Source organism: Amblyraja radiata, chromosome 9 (assembly GCF_010909765.2).
Source record: "Amblyraja radiata isolate CabotCenter1 chromosome 9, sAmbRad1.1.pri, whole genome shotgun sequence".
In the NCBI taxonomy this organism is placed as follows: domain Eukaryota; kingdom Metazoa; phylum Chordata; class Chondrichthyes; order Rajiformes; family Rajidae; genus Amblyraja; species Amblyraja radiata.
The window spans coordinates 57,265,031-57,286,132 of NC_045964.1; the positions used below are offsets into that span (position 1 = coordinate 57,265,031).

The 21,102-nt window shown below is 51.1% G+C and overlaps 1 protein-coding gene across 1 annotated transcript in view; it reads left to right on the forward strand.

Annotated features, from left to right (window-relative positions):
• ccdc88c (coiled-coil domain containing 88C) overlaps positions 1–21,102 on the forward strand; it is a 445,054-nt gene that overhangs the window by 98,515 nt on the left and 325,437 nt on the right. Inside the window, exons 7-13 of the mRNA XM_033027529.1 lie at positions 499–580; positions 2,461–2,619; positions 5,620–5,766; positions 8,358–8,502; positions 13,944–14,128; positions 17,373–17,510; positions 18,551–19,621. Coding sequence (XP_032883420.1) covers positions 499–580; positions 2,461–2,619; positions 5,620–5,766; positions 8,358–8,502; positions 13,944–14,128; positions 17,373–17,510; positions 18,551–19,621 — 1,927 coding nt within the window. The remainder of the gene's footprint in view (positions 1–498; positions 581–2,460; positions 2,620–5,619; positions 5,767–8,357; positions 8,503–13,943; positions 14,129–17,372; positions 17,511–18,550; positions 19,622–21,102) is intronic.

A 21,102-nucleotide genomic window follows, 5' to 3' on the forward strand; every position in this document is an offset into this window, starting at 1 on the left:
GCTGTGGAGTTTCCCCCAACACTCCAAAGACGTTCAGGTTTGTAGATCAATTGACTTGGTATAAATGTAAATTGTCCCGAATGTGTGTAGGATAATGTTCAGGGCCTGTCCCACTTGGCGATTTTTTCGGCAACTGCCGGCGTCATTGACTGACGTACCGGGTCACCGAAAAAGTCGCGGCGTGACGACATATTGACGCGCGGTGTCTCCTCAAGTGTCGCAACATTTCTTTTGGCGCCGCTAGATTTTGAAATGTTCGGCGACCCTGATACGTCAGTCAATGATGCCGGCAGTCGCCGAAAAAAACCGGCAAGTGGGACAGGCCCGTTAGTGTGCGGGAATCGCTGGTCAGTGTCGACTTGGTGGGCCAAACGGCCCGTTTCTGCGCTGTATCTCTAAACTAAACTAAACTAAACTAAACTAAAGGCATTTGGTTCCTTGAGAATGTTCCTGCAAGTCTCTTCACCGTGTCTCTCCTTTCTCCCGTCATATCTCCAGGGAGGAAAAGGCTGAGCAACTCATAGACTCCAAGCATGAAGTGGAACGACTTGATTCAGAGCTGCAGCGGTTGCGGCAAGAGGTGAGGGGACTGTTGGCCCATGCCCACGATTCTATGGGGTCACACTCCCGATTCAGAGTTGTGGTTTAGTGTAGAGATGCAGACCCTTCGGCCCACCGAGTTCACGCCGATCATCGATCAACCAGATAGACACATGGATATGCAGTGGAGGGACATGGGTTATGTGCAGGTAGATAGCAGGTGGTCTTGGCATGGTGTTTGGCACCGACATTGTGGGCCAAAGGGCCTGTTCTTGTGCTGTACCATTCTATATGTCAGGGTTAGTACTGGGAGCAGGATTAGTACTGGAGGCAGAATTAGTACTGGAGGCAGAATTAGTATTGGGAGCAGGGTTAATACTGCAGGCAGGATTAGTACCAGGGGCAGGATTAGTAACAGGGGCAGGGTTAGTACTGGGGGAGTGCTAGTACTGGGGGCAGGATTAGTACTGGGGGAGTGCTAGTACTGGGGGCAGGATTAGTACTGGGGGAGTGCTAGTACTGGGGGCAGGATTAGTACTGGGACTGGGTTAGTACTGGGGGCAGAGTTAGTACTGGGGGAGTGCTAGTACTGGAGGCAGGATTAGTACTGGGACTGGGTTAGTACTGGGGGCAGGGTTAGTACTGGGGGAGTGCTAGTACTGGGGGCAGGATTAGTACTGGGACTGGGTTAGTACTGGGGGCAGGATTAGTAAGGGGGGCAGGGTTAGTACTGGGGGAGTGCTAGTACTGGGGGCAGGATTAGTACTGGGACTGGGTTAGTACTGGGGGCAGGATTAGTAAGGGGGGCAGGGTTAGTACTGGGGGAGTGCTAGTACTGGGGGCAGGATTAGTACTGGGACTGGGTTAGTACTGGGGGCAGGATTAGTAGCACGGGCATCATAGGTTATGGGGAGAAGGCAGGAGAATGGGGTTGAGAGGGGGAGATAGATCGGCCATGATTGAATGGCAGACTCAGTGGGCCGAATGGCCTAATTCTGCTCCTATGACATATGAACTTGCGAACACACACAGCTTGCACACACCCACTTTGCACATGCACGCACTTTCCACACACAATGAATTATTATATGAACACACATACTTTGTGCACGCACGCACACAGACACGTGCACACACACACACACACACGCATGCTCACACGCACACTCATGCTCACACGCACACACTCTCATGCTCACACACACACGCATGCACGCACACACACACCCACACCACGCACGCACACACGCACGCACACACACACGCACGCACACACACGCACACACACACACACACACACGCACACACACACACTCATGCTCACACACACACGCATGCACGCACACACACACACCCACACGCACGCACGCACACACACACACACTCACGCACACACACACAAACACGCACACACACCCACTCACGCACGCACGCACACACACACACACAGATACACATACACTGCGCACGCACACACACACACAGACGCACACATACACTGCGCACGCACACACACTGTTTGTAAGTGATCCATTACAAAGTCTGGAGTGAACCATTAGTTTTTTATTAAGATAATAAGGAGAGGACATTACACACAGCCGTGCTCATCACATCAGCTTACGTACTGTCTGCAGTAGCATGACAACAGGCTGTCAAACGTACAGTACTCATGATGCCCAAAACGTGGACTGGATTACAGTATATGGTGCAATGTGTGGCATGGATAGTAGAGATTGTATAGGCATGGGTTAATATGGTTAATCCACACACACACTTTGCACACGTCCTTGGCACTCTCACATACATACACTTTGCGCCACGCGCACTGCACACACTTTGTGCACACTCAAACTGGTGCTGGGTGGGGAGGGGGGGCTAGAACAAATGGTTGAATCATGACTTTCCTTTGGTCCTCCTCAGAACATGCAGCTGAGCACGGATGCTCGCTCCGTGAGGGCGTATCAGGATGAGGTGGACTCGCTGCGGGAGAAAGCAAACCGGGTGGACAGGCTGGAGAACGAGCTGACCAGGTGCAGGGAGAGGCTGCATGACGTGGATTTCTACAAGGCCAGAATGGAAGTAAGCATTCCTGATATCATCGGGCAAAAATGGACTCGGAGAATCCTTAATGGGCCTGTCCCACTTACGCGACTTTTTCAACGACTGCCGGCACCCGGCGAAAATGTTCAATATGTTGAAAATCCAGCGGCGACCAGAAAGACGCTACGACTCTTTGGGCGACTGAGGAGACGACTCACGACCGTACAGGTGACATGTCGCGGGGTGAAGCCTGTATGGTCGTGAGTAGTCGCCCAAAGAGTCGTACCTTGTTCTGGTCGCCGCTGGATTTTCAACATGTTGAAGATTTTCGGCCACCTGTAACGACCTATTACGGGTGCCGGCAGTCGCCGAAAAAGTCACATAAGTGGGACAGGCCCTTTAGAATCTAGAGATACAGCGCGGAAACAGGCCCTTCGGCCCACTGAGTTCGCGCCGGCCAGCGATCACCTCATACACTAGCAACATCCTACACGCACAAGGGGCGATTTATAATTTTACCAACGCCAATTAATCTACAAACCTGCACGTCTTTGGAGTGTGGGAGGAAACCGGAGCACCCGGAGAAAACCCACACGGTCACAGGGAGAACGTACAAACTCCGTATAGACAGCACCCGTAGTCAGGATCGAACCCGGGTCTCTGGCGCTGTGAGGCAGCGACTCTACCGCTGCGCCATTATTCCTCCCACACGCCAAAGACGTACAGGTTTGTAAGTTAATTGGCTTTGGTAAAGATTGTAAATTGTCCTCTAGTGTGTACGATGGTGTGCGCGGATTGCTGGCCGAAGGGCCTGTTTCCGCGCTGGATCTCCAAACTAAAACCAAGGCAGTCAATGAGTGAGTGTAAAAAAATACGTTTCTTCAGCATAAAAATGCACGGCCTACTGAGGAGACCACTTCGGCCTGAAACGTTGCCTATTTCCTTCGCTCCATAGATGCTGCCGCACCCGCTGAGTTTCTCCAGCATTTTTGCCTACGGAGATAATAACATTTCTTTCCATTCCTATCTCCTGTCTTTGTCCAGCTTTTGCTTATTAATTAGATCATGAAGTTTTCTTTGATTGCAAGGCTAATGACTTTTGTTCCTGAGCTAATTGGTTCGGGGTGGATTTACCTTGCGGGTGTCACAGGTTCCATGGACTATGGTTCACCATTGTCCGATGTCCCTTGATGTCAGTGGGAGGGAGGTAAACATCAGGCAGCAAAATGGGAGGGTCAGATTACACGGTTTAAGGTAATCAAGAACCAGAGGATATAGGCTTGAGGTTGAGAGGGGCAAGATTTAATTGGGACCTGAGGGGCAACCTTTTCACACAGAGGGTGGTGGGTGTATGGAACGAGCTGCCAGAGATAGTTAGGGCAGCATTTAAAATATATTAGGACAGGTACATGGGTAGGACAGGTTTAGTGGGACATGGGTCAAAAGTGGGCAAGTGGGACTAGTGTAGATGGGGCATCTTGGTCTGCATGGGCGGGATGGACCGAAGGGCCTGTTTCCGTGCTGTGTGACTGGCTATTTCACTGGTCCATATGTCTGATGTCTGACCCACCAGCATGCGATAGCATGCGTCTAGCGCGACCAAACGTGGTGGCTTGAGGCGTTCGGCCGCGCGGGGCCGGTCCCACTTTGAACCGCGGAGGCGTACGGAGTTGTGCGGGGCTGGTCCTGACATCATACTCACCAATCAGCTGGGCAGGAGGCGGGCCGACTGAAGTTGGACGTCGCACGGCGTCGGGCGGTGACGTCATCGCGCAACGGCACGCCGGGCGGTGATGTCATCGCGCAACGCCACTCGCTAGGCGTACGCCGTCAAGGCGCTGCGTACGCCGTCAAGGCGCTGCGTACGAAGTCAAGATGCTGCGTACGCCCTCAATCCGCCTGCGAGCCGACAGGCCGTTGGTGCGCGGAATCTTCGGACAGTGCGGGATTTTCGGAGCCACGCGCGATGTCGGGACCAGCCCCGCACAACCCCATACGCCTCCGCGGTTCGAAGTGGGACCAGCCCCGCGCGGCCGTACGTCTCAAGCGACCACGTTTGGTCGCGCTAGACGCATGCAATCGCATGCTGGTGGAACAGGCCCTTTAGTCTCTGCAGGATGAAGAACATGTTTTTCCGGGTGACTCTATGTCTCTGTAACATGAAACAAATTGTAGACGCAGCCCAGACCATCACACGAATCAACCTCCGTTCCATTGACTCCATTTATACCTCACGCTGCCTCGGCACGACCAGCAGCATCATCAAGGACCAGTCGCACCCCGGTCACTCCCTCTTGTCCCCTCTCCCATTGGGCAACAGGTTTAGAAGTGTGAAAACGCACACCTCCAGATTCAGGGACAGGGTCTTCCCAGCTGTTATCAGGCAACTGAACCATCCCACCACAAGCTGACAGCAGTCCTGAACTATTATCTACCTCATTTGAAGACTCTTGGACTATCCTTTTTCTGCCTTTATCTGCCATCTTGCACTAAACGTTATTCCCTTATCATGTATCTATACACTGTAAATGGCTCAATTGTAATCATGTGTTGTCTTTCTGATGACTGAATAGCACGCAACAAAAAAAATTTCACTGCACCTCGGTAGATGTGACAATAAACTAAACTGCAGAAGGGTCTCGACCCAAAACGTCGCCCATTCCTTCTCTCCAGAGATGCTGCCTCACCCGCTGAGTTACTCCAGCATTTTGTGTCTACCTTAAATGAAACTTGAGGCAGGTACTATAAAAACATTGTGGACAGGTACATGGATAGGTAAGGTTCAGAGGGATATGAGTCGAATGCGGGTAGGTGGGACTAATGTAGATGGGGCATCTTGTTCGGCATGGAGGTTGGGCCAAAGGGCCTGTTTCTGTGCAGTGTGTATCTATTACACTCCGGTACACTGGTCCACATGTCTGACATCTAGGTCTCTTCAGGATGAAGGACACGTTCTACAATCCCTATCATTTCGCCTCCTCCATGCCTCCATGGCGCATGGCTCTATGGCTCGAAAACAGTTTTTTTTTATTGTTGCAGGAACTCCGGGAGGACAACATGGTCCTCATCGAGACGAAGAACATGCTGGAGGAGCAGCTGGTGGTGGCTCGGACTCGCTGCGACAAGCTGCACGACTTGGAAAAGGAAAACCTACTGCTCAAGTCCAAACTGCAGGACCTGGAGATGGTAGGTCTTCTTCTTCTTCATCTACTACTACTTCTTCTTCTTTTTGTGAATGAAGCATAAACCAAAGGAATAGTTAAATCTCAAGCCGGGTGTTGAGCAGCCAGGTTGTTGTCTATGTCTGCGTCAATGTCTGCCAGGCCCTGAGCTCCATTTGGTGGGTGGTAGAGCGGGCACCCAGAGATGACATGGTTGGCTGCCTGTTGTTCTGCTCCGCATTCACAGGTTGGGCTCTGGCGGAGCCCCCCATCTCCACACGCCGGCATTGAAACGCCCAACTCCAGTACCAAGTCTGTGGAGCTTCACCCATGCTCCTCTGGGGAGCTCAGACCCTGGACAGCTTTTATCTGGTGAAGAGATGTAGCTGTGTAATGGAGATGAGGTTGCCTTCCGCTCCTGTGACCACTTGGTGGCTATCCAGTGTGCTTTTGTCTCAATTGACAGGGGTTGTTTTCCATGTGGAGCAAAGGGGTGACGGGACTTCAGTCGGGGTGGCCTCTGCTCTCTGCTGATAGCCTGATGGAGGAGGTGATCTGGGTCCATGGAAAGTGTTGCTCCTCAACATCTCACCCAGTGTAGAGAGAATAATCACTGCCTAGGAATTACTTAGCACAAGTACATCGTCCCTGAAAGTGGTGGGCAGATTGGTGAAGAGTTAAGGGCCTGTCCCACTGTACGAGCTAATTCAAGAGTTCTCCCGAGTTTCCCCTGATTCGAACTGGGAGAATTACGGTAATAGCCGTTCGTATGTACTTGGGGCTCCCGTGGACACTTTTCACCATGTTGAAAAATCTTCATGAGCTTACCGCGTTTCCCAAGCATTACGAGCCGCTAAGAGACGTCCCGAGCTCTGATGTACCCGCTACATACATTCTACGTGCTTACCACGAGTTTAAACTCGGGAGAGCTCTTGAATTAGCTCGTACAGTGGGACAGCCCCTTAACTCAGCAGGTGAGGCAGCATCTCTGGAGAGAAGGAAAGGGCGACGCTTCGGGTCGAGACCCTTCTTCAGTTTAGTTTAGTTTATTGTCGCGTGTACCGAGGTACAGTGACAGATTTCTGCCCTTCATCTGTCATGGCATTGATAAGAGAAGTTGGCACATTATGTTGCAGTTTGAACAAGACGTTGGTGAGGCCACATTTGCAGTACTGTGGGCAGTGTTGGTCACCCTGCTATAGGAAGTGCAGAGAAGATTTACAACAATGTTGCCAGGTCTCAAGGGCCTTAGTTACAGAGACATTGGGTCAGCTTGGACCAGATTAATTCATAAACTATAGGAGCAGAAATAAGCCACCTGGCCCATCAAGCCTACTCTGCCATTCAATCATGGCTGATTTATCTTTCCCCCTCAACCCCATTCTCCTGCCTTCTCCCCATAATCCCTGACGACCATACTAATTAAAAATCTATCTATCTCCGCCTTAAAAATATCCAATGACTTGGCCTCCATAGCCGACTGTGGCAATGAATTCCACAGATTCACCGCACTCCATGACTAAAGAAATTCCTCCACATCTCTTTTCTAAAGGTACGTCCTTTTATTCTGAGGCTGCGACCTCTGGTCCTAGACTCTCCCACTAGAGGAAACATCCTTTCCACATTCATTCTATCTAGGCCTTTCACTATTTGGTAAGTTTAAATGAGGTCCAAGGTTACTTGGAGTGCAGGAGGCTGATGAGCGATCATATAGAGGTGTATCAAATCAAGAGGGGGAAAAACACAGCGCCTGGCTGGTGAATCTGTGGAATTCATTGCCACAGATATGGGTCAATTTTCTTATACAGTGGGGAAATAGCCCCTTTCAACGGTGGCACAGCGGTAGAGTCGCTGCCTTACAACGTTACAGTGCCAGAGACCGGGTTCGATCCCGACTACGGGTGCTGTCGCTGCCCGGAGTTTGTACATTCTCCCCGTAATCACGTTGGTTTTCTCCGAGATCTTTGGTTTCCTCCCACACTCCAAAGACGTACAGATTTGTAGATCTTCGCATAAGTGTAAATTGTCCCTAGTGTGTGTAGGATAGTGTGCAGGGATTGCTGGTCGGTGCGGACTTGATGGGCCGAAGGGCCTGTTCCCGCGCTGTATCTCTAAAAAACAATAGAAGGCTGTGGAGGCCAATTCAATGGATAGTTTTAAGGCAGAGATAGATAGATTCTTGATTAGTACGGGAGTCAGGTTATGGGGAGAAGGCAGGAGAATGGGATTAGGAGGGAGAGATAGATCAGCCATGATTGAATGGCGGAGTAGACTTGATGGGCCGAATGGCCTAATTCTGCTCCTATCACTTATGAACTCTGACTAAGGAAATAATGAATGAATTAATGAATAAATTTATTGGCCAAGTAATCACATACAAGGAATTTGCCTTGGTGCTCTGCCCGCAAGTGGCAACGTGACATACAAGTGACAGTTAGGAATGACACATAAAACATTAAACATTAATAATAAAATATTATTGATTAAACGTGTGAATTAAATAAAATACCAGAGCAAAAGGAGGCTCCAGAATTTTGGTTATTGAGTAGAGCTATTACTCGTGGAAACAAGCTAATAATAATGACTGTAATAAATATAATATTCCACCTTGGGCAGGACCGGGAGGCAGATCGGAAGCGTATTGAGGAACTGCTGGAGGAGAACATGGTGCTGGAGATTGAGAAGAAGCAGAGCATGAATGAGTCGGCCCACCTGGGCTGGGAGCTGGAGCAAATGTCAAGGAGCACGGACCTCATGGGCGGTAGGTTGCACTCGGCGGCCACCAACGTTACAATAGACAATAGACAATAGGTGCAGGAGTCGGCCATTTGGCCCTTCGAGCCAGCACCGCCATTCAATGTGATCATGGCTGATCATCCCCAATCAGTACCCCGTTCCTGCCTTCTCCCCATATCCCCTGACTCCGATATTTTTAACAGCCTTATCTAGCTCTCTCTTGAAAGCATCCAGAGAACCGGCCTCCACCGCCCTCTGAGGCAGAGAATTCCACAGACTCACCACTCTCTGTGAGAAAAAGTGTTCCCTCATCTCCGTTCTAAATGGCTTACTCCTTATTCTTAAACTGTGGCCCCTGGTTCTGGACTCCCCCAACATCGGGAACATGTTTCCTGCCTCTACTGTGTCCAAGCCCTTAACAATCTTATATATTTCAATGAGATACCCTCTCATCCTTCTAAACTCCAGAGTGTACCAGCCCAGCTGCTCCATTCTCTCAGCATATGACAGTCCCACCATCCCGGGAATTAACCTTGTAAACCTACGCTGCACTCCCTCAATAGAAAGAATGTCCTTCCTCAAATTAGGGGACCAAAACTACACACAATACTCCAGGTGTGGTCTCACTAGGGCTCTGTACAACTGCAGAAGGACCTCTTTGTTCCTATATTCGATTTCTCTTGTTATAAAGCCCTTGTCAAGCCCTTAAAGTACTTTTTTTATCTTGCCTGTTGTATCGGAAGGAACTGCAGATGCTGGTTTACGCCGAAGATAGACACAGCGTGCTGGAGTAACTCAGCGGGACAGGCAGCATATGGGTCATTTGGGATAGCAGTAGAATTAGGCCATTCGGCACAACAAGTCTACGCCATTCAATCATGGCTGATCTATCTCTCCCTCCTAACCCATTTTTCTGCCTTCTCCCCATGGTCTCACCTGGTTTCACTCGCATGGGGACAGAGACAAGGACCAAGGGCACAATGTAACTTGGAGACAAGGCTGCAGAGGTCGGGTGAGGGTGTGGATTTGAGAAGAAAGAGGAGGAGTGCACTTTAGTTTCAGTTCAGAGATACAGCATGGAAACTGGTCCACCAGCCCACCATGTCCACATCGACTGTCTGATGAAGAATTGTCTCGATCGAAATGCCACCCATTCCTTCCCTCCAGAGATGCTGCCTGTCCCGCTGAGTTTTAGCTTAGTTTAGAGATACAGCGCGGAAGCAGGCCCTTCGGCCCACCGGGTCCGTGCCGACCAGCGATCCCCGCACACTAACACCATCCTACACCCACCAGGGACAATGTTTACATTTACCAAGCCAATTAAGCTACAAACCTGCATGTCTTTGGAATGTGGGAGAAAACCCACGTAGGTCACGGGGAGAACGTACACACTCCCTACAGACGGACAGCGCCCGTAGTCGGGATCTAACCCGGGTCTCTGCCGTTACATTCGCTGTAAGGCAGCAACTCTACCGCTGCACCACCATGACCGTTACTCCAGCATTGTGTGTCTATCTTCATGTCCATATCGATCAACCGTTCACACGGGCTCAATGTGGAGGAAGGAACCGCAGGTGCTGGTTTACACCGAAGATAGACGCAAAACGCTGGAGTAACTCAGCGGGACGGGCTGCATCTCCGGAGGGAAGCAATGGGTAACGTTTCGGGTCGCGACCCTTCTTTAGACTGAGAGTCAGAGGAGAGGGAGACTAGAGATAGGGAAGGGTGAGGTGTGAAAACACAGATCAAAGGGGACGATGGACAAGGAAAATGTCGAATGTTTCATTGTTGGCTGGAGGGGAAGGTGACAACGACTATACGATCGGTAACATTATATCAGGCGGACAGTCAAACTAGTGGGAGAACTAGTGCGGGGAGGGATGGAGAGAGAGGGAAAGTAAGGATAACTTGAAGTTAGAGAAATCAATATTCATACAGCTGCTCAAGTATGTTATGCTATTTTCTCACCCAGTCCTGACACACCAGGGTCAATTTTGCTATACAGGCCCATCGGCCCACTGAGACCACGCCGACCATCGATCACCCATTCACATGGTTCTATGTTAGCCCAGGTTCTCATCCATTCCCTGCAGACAAGGGGCAATTTATAGAGGGCCAATTAACCAACAGACTCTCACGTCTTTGAGATGTGGGAGGAAATCGGGGCACCTGGAGGAAACCCAGGCAGTCACAGGGAGAACGTGCAAACTCCACACAGACAGCACCTGAGGTCAGGATCGAAGGCGGGGCTCTACCCGCTGCATCACTGTCAAGTGTAAGAAACTTTAATTGTCACAAATACCGACAATGGACCAATGGGCAAGGGGACATGTAAAACCTCCTAAGCCTTCTAAGGAAGTGCTTACTTGGTTGTTGCTTCAACATGGGTAGTCCAGGAGAAGTTGTTGGTGATATTGACTCTGAGGAATTTGAAGTGTGTGTGTGTGCGTGTGTGCCTGTGCGTGCGTGTGTGTGCGCGTGCGTGTATGTGTGCGTGTGTGTGCATGTGTGCGTGCGTGTGTGTGTGCGTGTGTGCGTGTGTGTGTGTGTGCGTGTGTGTGCGTGTGTGTGTGTGCGTGTGTGTGCGTGTGTGCGTGCGTGTGTGCGTGTGTGCGTGTGTGCGTGTGTGCGTGTGTGTGTGTGTGTGCGTGTGTGTGTGCGTGCGTGTGTGTGCGTGTGTGTGTGTGTGTGTGTGCGTGTGTGTGCGTGTGTGTGCGTGTGCGTGTGTGCATGCGTGTGTGTGTGTGCGTGCGTGCGTGTGTGTGTGCGTACGTGCATGTGTGTGTGTGTGTGTCCGTGTCCTTGTCCGTGTTCATGTCTGTGTCCAGTCCAGCACCCGGGGCCCATTCATCATCCACCCAGCCACGGCCGCGTCGGTCAACGAATTGCCGTGGGGAATTTGTCCCGCATTTTGACCTTTTGTCCCTTATTCGGGAGTGAGAAAGTCGGCGACCCCAATAACACGCAACCCCACGGTACAATTGACTATAATAAACCAAACTGCACCAATGCAGGGTATCGACCCGAAACGTCGACTGTTCCTCCCTCCCCCCCCCCCGCATAAATGCTTCTTAATGTGCTACATCCTTCTCTCAGTTTCATTGTTGATCCACTTATAACGTAGTCCCGCTCCATCAGTGAACCTTCAGTAATGGCCCTGGAAGTCACAAATTTCTTTAAAAAAAAAAACCACAACCTGTTTTCTTGAAGAGAACGCAGCAGAAATGAAATGAATGTATTTTTAGAAGCATCGCACTGCACGGTGCTGCCCTGGGGCTGTGGTTTCTGATGGGGAGATTTCAGTCGAGTCAAGTGCCTCACGAGCTCAGCAACAAACCACTGTGTGACAGACAAAAAAACCTTTTTGTTTCATCTCCGAGCAACAGCCCCGCGGAGAGGATGAGCGGTGAATGGATGAACAAGCTTGTCACGATGCTTCACAGCTCGGTTTGGGAACAACTCCATCCAAGACCGCAGGGTTAGACGGCCAGGACCAGAGGGTGTGAGCTACAGGGAGAGGTTAAGCAGGCTGGGTCTCTATTCCCTAGAGCGCAGGAGGATGAGGGGTGATCTTATAGGGCTGTACAAAATCATGAGAGGAATAGATCGGGTAGATGCACAGAGTCTCTTGCCCAGATTAGGGGAATCGAGGACCAGAGGACATAGGTTCAAGGTGAAGTGGAAAAGATTTAATAGAAATCTGAGGGGTAACTTTTTCACACAGAGGGTGGTGGGTGTATGGAACAAGCTGCCAGAGGAGGTAGTTGAGGCTTGGGCTATCCCAACTTTTAAGAAACAATTAGACAGGAACATGGATAAGGCAGGTTTGGAGGGATATGGACCAAACGCAGGAAGGTGGGATTAGTGTAGTTGGGCCGAAGGGCCTGTTTCCACACTGTATCACTCTATGACTCTAAATCACAGAGAATTGTGGATGTGGCCCAGACCATCACACAAACCAACCTCCCTTCCATTGAGTTAGAAGGAACTGCAGATGCTGGTTTAGACACCGAAGATAGACACAAAATGCTGGAGTAACTCAGCGGGACAGGCAGCGTCTCTGAAGAAGGGTCTTGACCGCGAAACCTCGTCCATTCCTTCTCTCCAGAGATGCTGCCTGGCCCGCTGAGTTACTCCAGCATTTTGTGCCCATCTCCCTTCCATTGACTCCTTCTCCACCTCACGCTGTCTCGGCAAGGCCAGCAGCATCAGTAATCAAGGACCAGTCGCTCCCTGGACGCTCACTCTTCTCCCCTCTCCCATCAGGCAAAAGGTACAGAAGTGTGAAAACGCACACCTCCACATTCAGGGACTGTTTCTTCCCAGCTGTTATTACACCGTATGTCTAAAATACAATTCATGGGACACGGGCAGAATGTGGTGATTAATTGAAAATTGGATTATTTTAGTTTAGAGTTACAGAGTGGAAACAGGCCCTTCGGCCCACAGGTATACATAAATGCTGGAGAAACTCAGCGGGTGTTGACTTGATTGTATTGATGTATGATATATCTGATCTGTTTGGACAGCGTGCAACCCAAAGCCTTTTCACTGTTCTTCAGTACACGTGACAATAATAAACGTGAACCTAAATCTCTGCCCATAGACACAAAGTGCTGGAGTAACTCAGCGGGACAGGCAGCATCTCTGGAGAGAAGGAATGTGTGACCTGACCTGAAACGTCATCCATTCCTTCTCTCCAGAGATGCTGCCTGTCCCGCTGAGTTACTCCAGCATTTTTTGTCTATCTTCGGTGTAAACCAGCATCTGCAGTTCCTTCCTACACATAAATCTCTGTCAGTCAGTTTAGTTTATTGTCACATGTACATTAAACACAGGGGTGATCTGTTAGAGGTGTATAAAATCATGAGAGGGATAGATCGGGTAGATGCACAGAATCTCTTGCCCAGAGTGGGGGAATCGAGGACCAGAGGACATAGGTTCAAGGTGAAGGGGAAAAGATTTAATAGGAATCTGAGGGGTAACTTTTTCCACACAAAGGGTGGTGGGTGTATGGAACGAGCTGCCAGAGGAGGTAGTTGAGGCTGGGACTATCCCAACATTAAGAAACAGTTAGACACGTACATGGATAGGACATGTTTGGAGGGATATGGACCAAATGTAGGCAGGTGGGACTAGTGTAGCTGGGACATGTTGGCCGATGTGGGCAAGTTGGGCTGAAGGGCTTGTTTCCACACTGTATCACTCTATGACCCTATGAGAGAGCTGGATAGGGCTCTTAAACAGGGGATGTGGGGAGAAGGCAGGAACGGGGTACTGATTGGGGATGATCAGCCATGATCACATTGAATGGTGGTGCTGGCTCGAAGGGCCGAATGGCCTACTCCTGCACCTATTGTCTATTGTCTATTGTTCGGAGGTACAATGAAAAGCTTCTGTTGCGTGCTAACCAGTCAGCGGAGAGATCAAGCGTGCTGGTGCTGAGTCTAACTCTCTCCCTTGCAGCCGGGCACAAGTCCTTTGTGCTGGAGATGAACGAGTCCGCATCAAGCCGCATCCTGAAGCTGGAGAAAGACAACCAGAGCCTGCAACACGGGGTTCAGGAGCTCCGACAAGCCTTGTTGACAGCCGAGGGGAACAAAACCCGAATCGCAGAGCTGGAGACCGAGAACGGGAATCTCAGCTCAAAGGTCTGGATTTAGAATCTGCCATAGTTTCTTAAAAAATGATATCACTATCCCGTCTAGATTCCAAAGACGTACAGGTTTTTAGGTAGACAAAAGTGCTGGAGAAACTCAGCAGGTGCAGCAGCATCTATGGAGCGAAGGAAATAGTCAGCGTTTTGGGCCAAAACCCTTCTTCAGACTGATCATTCTCAGTCTGAAGAAGAGTTACGGCCTGAAACATTGCCTATTTCCTTCGCTCCATAGATGCTGCTGCACCCGCTGAGTTTCTCCAGCACTTTTGTCTACCTTCGATTTTCCAGCATCTGCAGTTCCTTCTCAAACAGGTTTTCAGGTTAATTGGCTTGGTATAAGTAAATTGTCCCTAGTGTGTGTTAAGGGCCTGTCCCACTTGCCGATGTATCAGGTGACCGAAAAAGTCACGGTGTGACGCGGCGTGATGATGTATTGATGCGCGGTGTCTCCTCAAGTGTCGCAACATTTTTTTCGTTGCCGCTGGATTTTGAAATGGTCAAAATCGCCAAGTGGGACAGGCCCTGAACTTACTTCAGGCCCTGTCCCACTTACGTGTCCTTGGCACGCAAATTACGTGGTCGCGTTGAGGCGCACGGGCATCGCATGGTCGCGCGGGGCCGGTCCCACTGAGAAGCGCGGAGGGGTACGGAGTTGCGCGCAATATCGCGCGGGGCTCCAAAATTTTTGTAGCGAACAAAATCTTTTGATTTTGAAGAGAGAGCTCTTAAAAATAACGGAGTCAGGGGACATGGGGAGAAGGCAGGGACGGGGTACTGACTGTGGATGATCAGCCATGATCACATTGAATGGCGGTGCTGGCTCGAAGGGCCGAATGGCCTACTCTTGCACCTGTTGTGAATTGTCTATTGAAAAGACAAAAGGTGTGATAAGGTGAGAAGTACAAATTCTTTAGCCGTTCTTAACATCATTCAGGTGCCTTGAGAATTATCCAGGCAAGAATTAACTCCAGCAGTCAAGACCATAAGAACACAGAACAGCACAGCTTGCTTAGAATGGGTGTCAGGGGTTATGGCGAGAAGGCAGGAGAATGGGGTTCGGAGGGAGAGGTAGATCAGCCATGATTGAATGGCGGAGTAGACTTGATGGGCCGAATGGCCTAATTCTACTCCCGTTACTTCTGACCTTATGAGCACGGGAAAGGCCCCTCGGTCCACAATGACTGTGCTGAAGTTGAAGCTAAGTTCATCTAATGTCCTCTGCCTGCACGTGATCCATATCCCTCCATTCCCTGCGTATTCGCGCGCTTGTCTAAAAGCCTGTTAAACGCCACCGTGGTATCTGCCTCCATCACCACCCCTGTCAGTACCCAAAATAATGCCCACCATGTCCTCCAGACCCGCTGAGATACTCCAGCACTTTGTGTTCAGTTAGAGATACAGCGTGGGACCAGGCCCTTCGGCCCACCGAGTCTGCAACGACCAGCGATCCCCGCACACTAACACTGCCCGACACACACTCGGGCACAAGTTTACATTTACACCAAGACAATTAACCTACAAACCTGCACATCTTTGGAGTGCGGGAGGAAAGTGAAGATGTGGGAGAAAACCCATGCAGGTCACGGGGAGAACGTGCAAACTCCGTACAGACAGCACCCGTAGTCGGGATCGAACCCGGCTGTCTGGCGCTGGAAGGCAGCAACTCTACCGTTATGCCACCATTCAACCCTTCCATGTTGACCAAGTTGACTTCTAATCTCCACTTTCAATAGGCAATAGGTGCAGGAGTAGACCATTCGGCCCTTCGAGCCAGCACTGCCATTCAATGTGATCATGGCTGATCATCCATAATCAGTACCTCGTTCCTGCCTTCTCCCCATATCCCCTGACTCCCCTATTTTTAAGAGCCCTAGAATAGAATAGAATAGCCTTTTATTGTCATCCAGACCGAAGTCTGAACGAAATTTAAGCAGTCATACATATAATACAATACAATAAAAAACAACAATAAACACATATTAACATCCACCACAGTGAGTCCACCCAACATCTCCTCACTGTGATGGAGGCAAAAGTCTTAGGGCTGCAGTCTCTTCCCTCCTCTTCTCCTTCTGCGCTGAGGCGATACCCCCCGGGCGATGTTAAAACCTGTCCTGCGGCTCAAACACCGCGGCCCGGGGTAGTCGAAGCTGCCGCTCACCAGACCTGCTGACGCAGCCGCTGGCCCCGCGGACCGAACCCCCGTTCTCAGGACCACCGGCCACCAGAACTGCCGTCCAGCCCCCGGAGCATCGTTTCCAGCCCCGAGCACGGATCGCCCTCACGTGAGTAGCTGCACATGTCTCAGCCTCGCGCCAGGGCCGCCGCTCCTCCCTCGCGCCAGGCCGCCCGACTGGGCGCCGGCTTCCTCCCTCGGGCTGTGCCAGCCCCGACCGGACACCGCTCCTCCCTCGGGAGGGGCCGCCACCGACCGGGGCACACTGCTCCTCCCTCGGGCTGGGCCGCCCCGACTGGGCTCCGCTCCTCCCTCGGGCTGGGCCGCCCAGACCGGGCGCCGCTCCTCCTCCCCGGGCTGGGCCGCCCCGGACCCGGGCGCCGCTCCTCCCTCGGGCTGGGAATCGGCCGTACCTCCCCGAGGCTCGGCCTACTCCGACGGGAGCACAGTCCTTCCTCGGGCCGGCCGTGACAGCCCCTCACGAAAGCCCTGTTCCAGCCCCGAGCCGGGCCGTCCTCACGGGAGCGAGCTCAGTGCGAGTCCTGGCGGGCTCTGCCTCCTGAGCCTCGAGGTCGCCAGCTCCGCCATTAGGCCTCAGCGCAGACGGAGGCAGAGAAGGGGAATACGACAAAAAAGTCGCATTCCCCCGCAGGGAGAGACAGCAAGCCCCGTTTCAACCCCCCCCCCCCCAAAAAACACAAACTAAAACCAAAACTAGACTAACCAAAACGAAAATAAACAACCCAAAAAACACAAAACAAACAGGACTGCCGGAGAGCCGCTGCAGCCAGAGCCGCGCCGCCACTATCTAGCTCTCTCTTGAAAGCATCCAGAGAACTGGCCTCCACCGCCCTCTGAGGCAGAGAATTCCACAGACTCACAACCCTCTGGGTGAAAATGTTTTTCCTCATCTCCGTTCTAAATGGCTTACCCCTAATTATTAAACTGTGGCTCCTGGTTCTGGACTCCCCCAACATCGGGAACATGTTTCCTGCTTCTAGCGTGTCCAAACCCTTAATAATCTTATATGTTTCAATAAGATTCCCTCCCATCCTTCCAGGTGGCAACTCTTCAGACGGAGCTCGAACAGGAGAAGCAAAGCAACCAGGACATGGGCAATCTGAGTGAGGAGCTACTGCGAGATAAAACGAAGTTAAAGAAGAGCATGGAGCTACTCCAAGCTGAGCAAGAACGACAGGTAAAGAACAAGCAATACGGAGTAGAAGTATACGGAGCAGAATTAGGCCATTTGGCCCATCAAGTCTGCTCTGCCATTCAATCACGGCTGATCTATCTCTCATAGAAACATAGAAATATAGACAATAGGTGCAGGAGGAGGCCATCCGGCCCTTCGAGCCAGCACCGCCATTCATTGTGATCATGGCTGATCGTTCCCAATCAGTAACCCGTGCCTGCCTTCTCCCCATATCCCTTGATTCCACTAGCCCCTCGAACTCTATCTAACTCTCTCTGAAATCCATCCAGTGATTTGGCCTCCACTGCCCTCTGTGGCAGGGAATTCCACAAATTCACAATTCTCTGGGTGAAAAAGTTTTTTCTCACCTCAGTCTTAAATGACCTTCCCTTTATTCTAAGACTGTGGCCCCTGGTTCTGGACACGCCCAACATTGGGAACATTTTTCCTGCATCTAGCTTGTTCAGTCCTTTTATAATTTTATATGTTTCTATAAGATAACCCCTCATCCTTCTAAACTCCAGTGAATACAAGCCTAGTCTTTTCAATCTTTCCTCATATGACAGTCCCGCCATCCCAGAGATCAATCTCGTGAACCTACGCTGCACTGCCTCAATCACAAGGATGTCCTTCCCCAAATTAGGAGACCAAAACTGTACACAATATTCCAGAGGTCTTACCAGAGTCCTATACAACTGCAGAAGAACCTCTCTACTCTTATACTGAAATCCTCTTGTTATGAAGGCCAGCATTCCATTAGCTTTCTTCACTGCCTGCTGTACCTGCACACCAACTTTCAGTGACTGGTGTACAAGGACACCCAGGTCTCGCTATACCTCCCCCTTACCTAACCTAACCCCATTGAGAAAATAATCTGCCCCCTTGTTTTTGCCGCCAAAGTGGATAACCTCTAAGAAATATTGAATGGCGGTGCTGGCTCGAAGGGCCGAATGGCCTACACCTGCACCTGTTTTCTCTATTTCTATGTTTCCTTTAATTTTCAGGAGGTGATAACCTTTGATGCTTTGATCTCTTGACTCCAGGTAAAAGCACTGGGGCAGGAGAATGAACACTTGAACCAAGCCATCACCAACCTCCGGGTGAGATCAGAAATCAATGCTGAAGCCAAGGTGAAGGAGGTTGAGAAGGAGAACAAAAGCCTTCAGCAGACCCTGGCCGGGACCAGCGGCCAGTTGGCCAAGCTGGAGTTTGATAAGAAGCAGGCACACAAGGAGCTGCGACAGTACAAAGAGAAAGGGGAACGGGCCGAGGCGCTGGACAAGGACGTCTGCCGGCTTGAGCACGACAACGAGCAGCTCCAGAAGAGCGTCGCCTCCTTGAAGATCGCCTGCCAGCACGTGGAGGCGCTGGAGCAAGAGGCGTCCACCCTCGAGGTGGAGAACGGCGCGCTGAAGAAGTCCCTCGACAGTTTGCAGAACTCGCTGGTCAAGTTGGAGTCGGTGAAGAAGGACAACCAGCAACTGGACGAGGAAAACGTGGAGCTGCGGAGGACGGTGGAGACCTTGAAGTTCGCCAGGACCAAGCTGGCCAAGGAGGAGACTGAGAGACGGGAGCTGGAGAGGGAGAGGGACGAGCTGCGGAAGGTCGCGGAGCTGTTGAAGTCCTCCGGTCGGAAGTCCGAGCGGCTGGAGGCCAGCTACCAAAGCCTGGACTCGGAGAACCAGAGGCTCCGGAAAACCCTGGACAACAGCGACGCCAAGACCCAGCGTCTGGAGAAGGAGCTGCGGGAGACGGAGAACGAGAACCAGCTCCTGCAGAGGGACCTGGAGGAGCTGAAGACCTCCAGGAGGAGGTTGGAGACGCTGGAGATGGACAACCAGTCGCTGGAGCACGAGGCGGCGCGGATGGAGAAGGACAAGGCGGCCCTGGACAAGGAGAACAAGAGGCTGTGGCAGCAGGTGGAACTGAAGCAAGCCATCCAGGAGGAGAACAGCCTGAAGATGAGCGCCCTGGAGAAGGAGAAACGCACGCTGGAGAAGGAAGTGGGCAGGTATAAGGAGTGCACCAGTAAGCTGAATGATCTAGAAATGGACTACAGGGAAGTGGTCAAGCAATCTACAATCAACACCAGGACACTAGCCACTCTCAGGGAGGTAAGAACTTTATTCATTCAACAGGTGAAGGATACTTTGGGTAAGGCCAGCATCTCTATGTGAGAAGTTCGGACAATAGACAATAAGTGCTGGAGTAGGCCATTCGGCCCTTCGAGCCAGCACCGCCATGGCTGATCATCTCCATTCTGTACCCCGTTCCTGCCTTCTCCCCATATCCCCTGACTCCGCTATCTAGTTCTCTCTTGAAAGTATCCAGAGAACCGGCCTCCACCTATGAGGCAGAGAATTCCACAGACTCACAACTCTCTGTGTGAAAATGTGTTTCCTCATCACCGTTCTAAATGGCTTACCCCTTATTCTTAAACTGTGGCTCCTGGTTCTGGACTCCCCCAATAATACTTCCTCTCATCCTTCTAAACTCCGGAGTGTACTAGCCCAGCTGCTCCATTCTCTCAGCATATGACAGTCCTGCCATCCCTGGAATTAACCTTGTAAACCTACGCTGCACTCCCTCAATAGCAAGAATGTCCTTCCTCAAATTAGGGCACACAAACTGCACACAATACTCCAGGTGTGGTCTCACTAGTTGCCCTGTACAACTGCAGAAGGACCTCTTTGCTCCTATACTCAACTCCTCTTGTTATGAAGACCAACATGCCATTCGCTTTCTTCACTGCCTGCTGTACCTGCATGCTTACTTTCATTGACTGATGAACAAGGACCCCCAGATCCCGTTGTACTTCCACTTGCTCCTTGGACCACCACAGTCCTCATTGCCTTTCACCTCCTTGGACCAGGTGCTATTAATGCTCGAGGAGGGAACTGCAGATGCTGGTTACACACCGAAGATAGACCAACAATGCTGGAGTAACCCAGCGGGACAGGCAGCATCTCTGCATGGAAGGAATGGGTGACGTTTCTGGCCGAGACCCTTCTTCAGAGTCAGGGAAGAGGGAAACTAGAGATTTGGAAGGTTGAGGTGTGAAAACGGGAGATCAAAGCAGACGATGATAAGTAAATGTAGAATAGTTCATTTATGGCTGTGTGTTAGACAATAGACAATAGGTGCAGGAGTAGGCCATTCGGCCCTTCGAGCCAGCACCACCATTCAATGTGATCATGGCTGATCATCCCCAATCAGTACCCCGTTCTTGCCTTCTCCCTATATCCCCTGACTCCGCTATTTTTAAGAGACCTATCTAGCTCTCTCTTGAAAGCATCCAGAGAACCGGCCTCCACCACCCTCTGAGGCAGAGAATTCCACAGACGTTAGTTGCCCCTTCCCCTCAGCTAACAACGAGCCATTCTACATTCTCTTATCATCGACTGCTTTGATCTGTTGTTTTCACACCTTACCCATCCATATCTCTAGACTCCCTCTCCCCTGACTCTCAGTCTGACGTTGGGTCTCGACCCATTCCTTCTCTCCAGAGCTGCTGCCTGTCCTGCTGAGTGACTCCAGCATTTTGTGTCTATCATCATTGCTATTAAAGCAGCCCAGGTTAGGGGATATTAGCTAT